The sequence below is a fragment of the Entelurus aequoreus genome, linkage group LG15, assembly GCF_033978785.1.
Source record: "Entelurus aequoreus isolate RoL-2023_Sb linkage group LG15, RoL_Eaeq_v1.1, whole genome shotgun sequence".
Lineage (NCBI taxonomy): Eukaryota > Metazoa > Chordata > Actinopteri > Syngnathiformes > Syngnathidae > Entelurus > Entelurus aequoreus.
In genome coordinates this window covers 36,153,334-36,161,076 of record NC_084745.1, presented here as the reverse complement: position 1 = coordinate 36,161,076, position 7,743 = coordinate 36,153,334, and the positions used below count along the sequence as shown (strand labels likewise).

Sequence of the window (7,743 nt, the reverse complement as noted above, 5' to 3'; positions counted from 1 at the left end):
GGAAATAAAAGTACTCACCCGCTTGTCGATATCGATCTGCTAAAATCCAACGATGAGACGTAATCGCTCCTCCTGGGGTCCGGGGAGAGTAATGTTTTTGCAACATTTGTACAGTATTAATTAACAATAACATGTAAGAAATGTGCTTAAAAGTTGGGAGCGAGTTAGCGACTAACATTTTTGTGGCAAATTCCTAGGAACAGCAGGGAGTTTCTGTATACAGAGGATCTTTGACAAGCGTTTTTTATGGTAGGTGCTTAAAAGCACCACTGTGCAACAGTCTTTATGAGGGTCTTTGACCAACAGGGTGTTACTCTCTTTGACTGGGGGTTTCCCTGCAAGGCATCTTGGTACACAAAATGGTCCTTTCAAGCATTTTATTTTTCTCAACATTCAACAAATTGTTCAGTTTTAAGGTTAATGAGCTGTAATTGTGACATATAACGTTACTTTTAAATTGGGAGAAAATGTGAGACAAACTTTGGTATACACACACCACCCCCAACAACACATATTTTCAATATACTGCACTTTAATCCTGATGTTATGCCATAAATACCAAATTAATCTATGCATGTAAATCTGAAATAATGTACAATGGTTTTTTTTTAAGTGTAATGACTACCCTAATCCACTAGGTCAGTGGTTCTCAAACCTTTTTCACAAAGTAACACCTCAGAAAACACTTGGCTCTCCAAGTACCACAACAATGACAAACATTAAAATACGATAGTGTAGTAGGCCTTAATATTCATTAAAACAAGGCAGAGGTTTTATAAGTTGATTATTTGGCGTACAACTAGATGGAGCCCACGTACCACAGTTGGAGAATCACTGATGCTTTACCACAATTCATTTCAAAACAGTAGTTGCTGCTTTTACTCTGGAAAACTCCTGGCAATAAACACATTCATCCATCCATCCATCCATCCATCCATTTTCTACCGCTTGTCCCTTTTTGGGGTTGCTGGAGCCTATCTCAGCTGCATCGGGCGAAAGGCCATTCAATGCAATGGAAATGATCTTGATGAGTTAAGACTGATAAAGAAGGGTTGTGAGAATGTGGTTATATGTTGTGTGTATGCTTGTGTGCTCAAAATCATCAAAAGAAATCCTGAATGTCCAGTCACCCAGAGGGTCTTCTTTATGATGACATAAAGAGGACTCAGTGAAGGGGTTTCAATAACAAAAATGGCATTAAAACATGAAAAAATATATTGAAATAATACAAACTTTATATATAAGTGTAGATCCGAACTAGTGAAGTATTTTATATATGGTTAGATCCGAACTAGTGAAGTATTTTTTTTTTTACAAATACCTTATTTTTGATATTTTTATGAGCAGGACTGTTTTGGGTCCCCAAGAGGTTTAAATGTTCACCTGTTGTTATTGAAGTGCTTCAAGGCTTAATGAAACAAACAGCAACAAACAGCAGTGCTCCTGTAATATAGAGGATCTTTGACTACTGTTTCGCGCTCAGGCGTTGTACTGTAATTGTATATGCTGTTTTTTAGCAAACAGGATCCGCAGTTAGATCGAGTAGTTTCATGTCTCAACATAAGGCTCTTCTTCTTTAAAATATATTTACAAATCAATGTATATGTCAATATTGTCAAACAAACTCCTGACAGAGCCCATCATTTTTTTGACTAAGCCAAGGTATATGACTGGACAAGGAAGCATTTTTATTCAATTGGCTGGGTCATAAAACGATGCAGGTGCACTTTGAAGTCTTTTATAACTTTACACACATCTGACCTACAATTTTAAGTGTTGACCTTGTTTTTACAAATTAAAGACAATGAAAAAATAAAATACAATTAAATAAGCCATTTTGGGGGGAGATTTGTGCGGTCTTCTACATCTGTGATATTGCAGCTGTCAGGTGTATCAAGGATTTAGCTGTATAGTTTTATCTCTGGGCCGCTCGCAGTGGCGTCCTGCCGCTAGGAGAAGCAATCCAGTGTTCTGAGTTCTTTTCTGTCACCTTTTGGCCTCCATGATTGACAGTTCAGCCTGCTTGGACATAGACCTGGTGCATTGGCCAAGGAATTCAAATGAAGGTCTCGCGTCTCTGTGGGACAGCCTTTCTCTAAACGAGAAATATCGTCACGTTTTAATCACCTGGGATCTCGTCACACCCCTATTATTCAATCAATCAATCAATCAATCAAAGTTTATTTATATAGCCCTTAATCACAAGTGTCTCAAATGGCTGCACAAGCCACAGCGACATCATCGGCAAAGATCCCACATCAGGGCAAGAAACAGCTCAACCCAATGGGAAGAAAAAGAAACCTTGGAAGGGACCGCAGATGTGATGCAGAGTGGATACATTTAATAATGTGAGAGTCCAGTCCATAGCTAGCAGTACCTCTTGCATGCAGAGACGTCATCGACTGATGCATAAGGAGTGGTCACCCATTATTCACCGTACATAGCAAGGTTCTTCAGTTCTTCTATGTGCTCCAGCAGCTCCAGAGGCAATTCCATCTCTGACACGAGATCCCCACATCGCTGCAGCAGCTGACCGAATTCGTCTTCACAGGCGGACGAGCTTGCGCTACATGCGGAATGAAATGAATCCGACTTGAAAGGAGACTCAGTGTCCATTAGTTTTACTTTCTTGCAGCAATCGCTGTTTTGGCAACCCCCTGCTGGGCCTGCCTGCAGTGCCACCTCCAGGTGCTCCATGCTCTGCGACACATCTTCCACACTCGGAGGGGGGTTCTCCATCGTTTTACTGATGTGGTCTATGATGGCTTGTTCATGCTGTGACACACGCTGCAGGAGCTCTTTGACAGAGGTGGGGATGGGATGGTCTGGGTGCTGGATTTGGTGCCAGCTACCTATAGCACTGTGATGCAAGACAAGTCATAAAAGGGATGTGATGTGTAGAAAACTTGAAACATCGTGACAAGTTATAGAGAGGTGAATAAGCCAACACGATGCTAATGTACCTTACAATCCCTCGAAGTCGACCAACAGCTACAGTCCTAGCTGCTCCTTCCCTGAAGCCTTCACTGAAGCCCTCTGCCAGTGCAGCCTCTTCCCCAGCATCAGCACCATCCACATACCCATCCTAACCAGCAGCACAACCACAAAAACAAGTATACTCATTTAATTTAATACTAAGTATTAAATGGGTCCTATTATGCAAAACCAACTTTTGTTACCTGATGGTACCTACTTATGTGTATTTGGGATCTGCATTAAGTCCCGAAAATTTGAACTCAAACCTTGGAGGAATTGCTGAGAAAGTTATAAAACAATCTTGCCTTCCTTCATACGTCCTCCAAACGGTCCTTTTGGAATTGTGTTCAATTGTGACGTTTTGTTCAAGTGTGACGTTTTGTTCAAGTGTGACGTCAGCGGATTATCCATATATGGTAGACATTTACCCAGACATCTTTCCGTGAGTCAACCAATTTAAATCTATGTTTAAATCCCGCTGTGCTACAACATCATGTCGGTGATGTAACCCAATGAAGGAAAATGCTTTGTTTTCTTTATCCAGTGCAAGTCACTACGTTAACTTTCAGCCTCATCTGAAGTAAGAACTGCCTTATTTTTAACTTTTATGATTCGTGGCAATGTGCTTTCATATGTGAGGAAGTCTCTTAGAGTGTGTGCAAAGATTAGCCCTACTTCAACCACAGACCTTCACAAAAGGATGGATTTTACGAAAAACTATGTTTAATTACTATTTATGGCATTGGAGGAGACAATGAAACGGTAAGTAATAACAGTAGGTTAGAAATGTGTGAGTGATAGGTTAGCATTGCTAGCTCGATTTGTTGTGTAGCTAATGTAAGGCAATAGTGTCACCGGCCTGTGGTTCTACTACTTTTAATTGGATCAGTGCCTACTGTGTTTGGCAATGGACCAGTTAGTAATATAATTTGTTATTATGTTGATAACACTAAATTGGCCCTAGTGTGTGAATGTTGTCAATCTGTGTTGGCCCTGCGATGAGGTGGCGACTTGTCCAGGGTGTACCCCGCCTTCTGCCGGAATGCAGCTGGGATAGGCTCCAGCTCCCCCCGCGACCCCGAGAGGGGCAAGCGGTAGAAAATGGATGGATGGACATTCGCAATGTCGCTCGTAGTGTGGCTTACTTTACTGCAGCCGCCTTGAGCCGCCATTGTTTACAAGGGTTCAGCGCAGCAGCAGTGAAAGTATTAATGAGATAGAGAATAGATAATAATTTTACTGTCAATGTACACATGGCTATGTCCAGGATTTAGCATTTGAGAGATACAGATTCTGTAGAACTTTAACCTTGGTATACAGTTACAGACCTGTTTCGTGGCGTCTGCTTTCTTTCTCTTGTCTGCCCGTATATAGTCTCCTTATCGAGGCGGCGACAAAACACGGTGAGCCGCTGATCTCGCTATATCATCTGGGATATTGTGTTGAGGTGAAAATCTGGGGATATTGTGTTGAGGTGAAAGTCCCTCAAAACAGACAGCTTGTGCTGGACATCGGTATCCAAAGTGCACAATAAAAGCATGAAAGCTAAAAGAGTACAAAAACATTTCTACCGGGCAAATAGAGGTTCAATTGCATCAAACAACTCCGCCTCTCAAAACAAACTGTTTTAAAAGGGAACTAAAATATGGCTTACAAGTCCCCGGGCCGTTTTTCGTCGTGTTCCAACATACGGGAAATATGGACTACGGCGCTCAGATCCTAGAACCATTCTAGCTCCTACTTTGAGGCTAGATCTAAACTGAGTCCCATAGGAACATAAAAATACATAGGTGTTTGGTGATTGGCTGAACTGACGAGCTACGTTCCTTGCCGGATATGCGCTTCTCCTAGACACAACACAGACCCGACATTTTTAAAAAGTCCCACAGAGTTGTTTACGAGATCGCAACAGCAACAAGAAAAATGGCCACAGCCAGCGATAAATAGACCGACGGGGAGGTCAAAGCTCTCCTTGCCACCTATTCCACAGAGGAGATTCAGCGGGTTTTGAAGGCTCGCAGCGGAACATTAAAATATTCGGTACAGTAAGCGCTCAGTTAGAAATGTCAGGGATTTCCCACACCGCGAAGCAGTGCAGGGAGAAGATTAAGAAACTCAAACAAGATTACAAAAAAATCAAGAACCATAACAATCAAAGTGGGTCGAACAGAAAAACAAGCAAATGGTTCGACACTTTGGACCTCATATACTCGGGCAACTCCGCAACAAAGGACACCGGCGCGGGGCTTCTGAGAGTGATGAACGATGAGAATGTTCCACCATTACAGGAGCTTGAACTTTAGTAAACAGTACAAAAGTCTTAGCCTGGGTATAGATCTAATGTAATACGTCACGGGTCGCAGGCGGGTGTGCGTCACACATGTTTCTTACCAAAGTCCCCAGCATCACTAGCCATGTGTGAACGTGAAAAGGAAAAGTCCCTATGGGGAAGGGTAGTTCCTATAACTAAACTCGAATGTGGTAGTTCTTAGAACTGCGTCCCGAGAACTACTATATGCGAATACGGCTTAGGTCTGTAAAACTAAATCTATGCAAAGTTTTCTAAGAACCACCATTATATGTTATGTCGACCAAAATTACGTGTTTTTACAAATAGGAAAAAAATCATAATATGACCCTTTTAGGAGTGAGTGTGTATAAATAGCCAAATTATAGGTATGTGTGTATTCGCCGCTGGCTGGCTCCCCACAGTGGTAACTCATAGTTTTCAGAGTTCAAATGCATTCGCCTTGTTTTCATCACCACTATACATCAATACTCATGACATAGAATACATAGCATATTATCCAGAATAAGTATCCGCGACAAGGCTCTGAACAAAATTTGGCAAGTTTATACTCGGCAAATTTCCCCTGCAAAAAATCTATGGTGAGTAAAAACTTAATTGGAAGGGGCCCTATTATGCAAAACCAACTTTTCTTAATTGTTGGTACCTGCTGTTGAGCATTCGGGATTTGTCCCCAAAATTTGAAATCAAAGCGTGGAGGCATTGCAAAGATATTTATAAAACAATCTTGCCTTCCTAAAATCTGGTGTGTGTTAATTTGTAACCATAGATTTTATTCTATTTGATAAATTTAATAAAAAGCAAAAACACTTACTTTATTGATGTTCATAAATCAATACAATATTAGTAGATATACTAACGACAGATTCTAACTTTTATATTTTTCAGTATTGACAGACAGTTGCATGTTCGACTGTTGTAGTATATGGAATCGATTTATGAGAAATATTTATTATAACAGGATGAAACAACCTTTTTAAGGTTTCTTTTATCAAGCCTTCCAATGATACCAACCTTTTAAAAGTTGGGTAAATAAGAGGGGTGTGGGAAAAAATCGATTTGAATTCGAATCGCGATTCTCACGTTGTGCGATTCAGAATCGATTCTCATTTTTAAAAAATGTATTTTTATTTTATTTATTTAAAAAAAAAAAAGGGTTTATTTTTTTTTAAATTAATCAATCCAACAAAATACTACACAGCAATACCATAACAATGCAATCCAATTCCAAAACCAAACCCGACTCAGCAACATTCAGAACTGCAATAAACAGAGCAATTGAGAGGAGACACAAACACGACACGGAACAAACCAAAAGTAGTGAAACAAAAATGAATATTATCAACAACAGTATCAATATTAGTTACAATTTCAAAATAGCAGTGATTAAAAATCCCTCATTGACATTATAATTAGACATTTAAAAACAAAACAAAAAAAAAGAACAATAGTGTCACAGTGGCTTACACTTGCATCGCATCTCATAAGCTTGACAACACACTGTGTCCAATATTCTCACAAAGATAAAATAAGTCATAATTTTGGTTCATTTAATAGTTAAAACAAATTTACATTATTGCAATCAGTTGATAAAACATTGTCCTTTACAATTATAAAAGCTTTTTACAAAAATCTACTACTCTGCTTGCATGTCAGCAGACTGGGGTAGATCCTGCTGAAATCTTATGTATTGAATGAATAGAGAATCCTTTTGAATCGGGAAAAAAATCGTTTTTGAATTGAGAATAGTGTTGAATTGAAAAAAGAATCGATTTTGAATCGAATCGTGACCCCCAAGAATCGATATTGAATTAAATCGTGGGACACCCAAAGATTCACAGCCCTACTAAATAATAAAGTGATAACGTTTGGAAAGTCTGGTTTAACAAAAACGGTCACACCTAAAATCTTGAGCCCCACTTATTTTGTATCGAAGAGGTTGACCATAAATTGGTGCATTTTCACAGGGTTTAAAATTCGTAACTTTCCTAATATTTATCACAGTGAACGTACACTTACATCACTGGAAAGGTATTTACGAGACCTTCCTAATTAACCAATTAACATTTTACACACATACCTACAAAGCACTCCCAGCTACTGTTTCCAACTGCTGATGCTACGTTAGCAATATTAGCACAAGCAGCTCGCAAAGTGGGCGGAAGTTCCTCTTCTTACCCTGATTCTTCTCTTCATATTGGCTTCCCATTCTTTCCCTAAAAGTCGAAGTTCGTCCGCGTTCTCCTCAAATATGTCGTCCTCACTTTTAGACGCGGCTTTAACCCAGGACATAACTGCGCGTTCCGCATAGGAAACGTGTTGTTGTTGTTGGAGATAGGCTTTTTCTTCTTCTTCTTCTTCTCCTTTATTCGAGCTTGTGCGCCACAGCGCCACCTGCTGGAGCGGCCACTCCATTGCGACCTGTTTTAACATGGAAAATCCTGCGGGAGGCGCTACAG

The 7,743-nt window shown here is 40.0% G+C and overlaps 1 protein-coding gene across 1 annotated transcript; it reads right to left on the bottom strand.

The window, feature by feature from the left end:
* Positions 1-2,165: 2,165 nt before the first annotated feature.
* Positions 2,166-7,644, bottom strand: otulina (OTU deubiquitinase with linear linkage specificity a). Its single transcript, XM_062021362.1, has 3 exons — positions 7,463-7,644; positions 2,964-3,085; positions 2,166-2,860 (listed from the first exon to the last, which is right to left on the bottom strand). Exons 1-3 carry the CDS (start codon positions 7,574-7,576, stop codon positions 2,428-2,430), a joined length of 669 nt encoding a protein of 222 aa, XP_061877346.1. The 5' UTR covers positions 7,577-7,644; the 3' UTR covers positions 2,166-2,427.
* Between the last annotated feature and the right edge of the window lie 99 nt (positions 7,645-7,743).

Coding starts and splice junctions, on each gene's coding strand:
- otulina (XM_062021362.1), bottom strand. CDS start 7,576: ATGTCCTGGGTTAAAGCCGCGTCTAAAAGTGAGGACGACATATTTGAG. Junction 3,086..7,462: donor ATATGAAGAGAAGAATCAGG/GTAAGAAGAGGA, acceptor GCTGCTGGTTAG/GATGGGTATGTGGATGGTGC. Junction 2,861..2,963: donor CGACTTCGAGGGATTGTAAG/GTACATTAGCAT, acceptor CTTGCATCACAG/TGCTATAGGTAGCTGGCACC.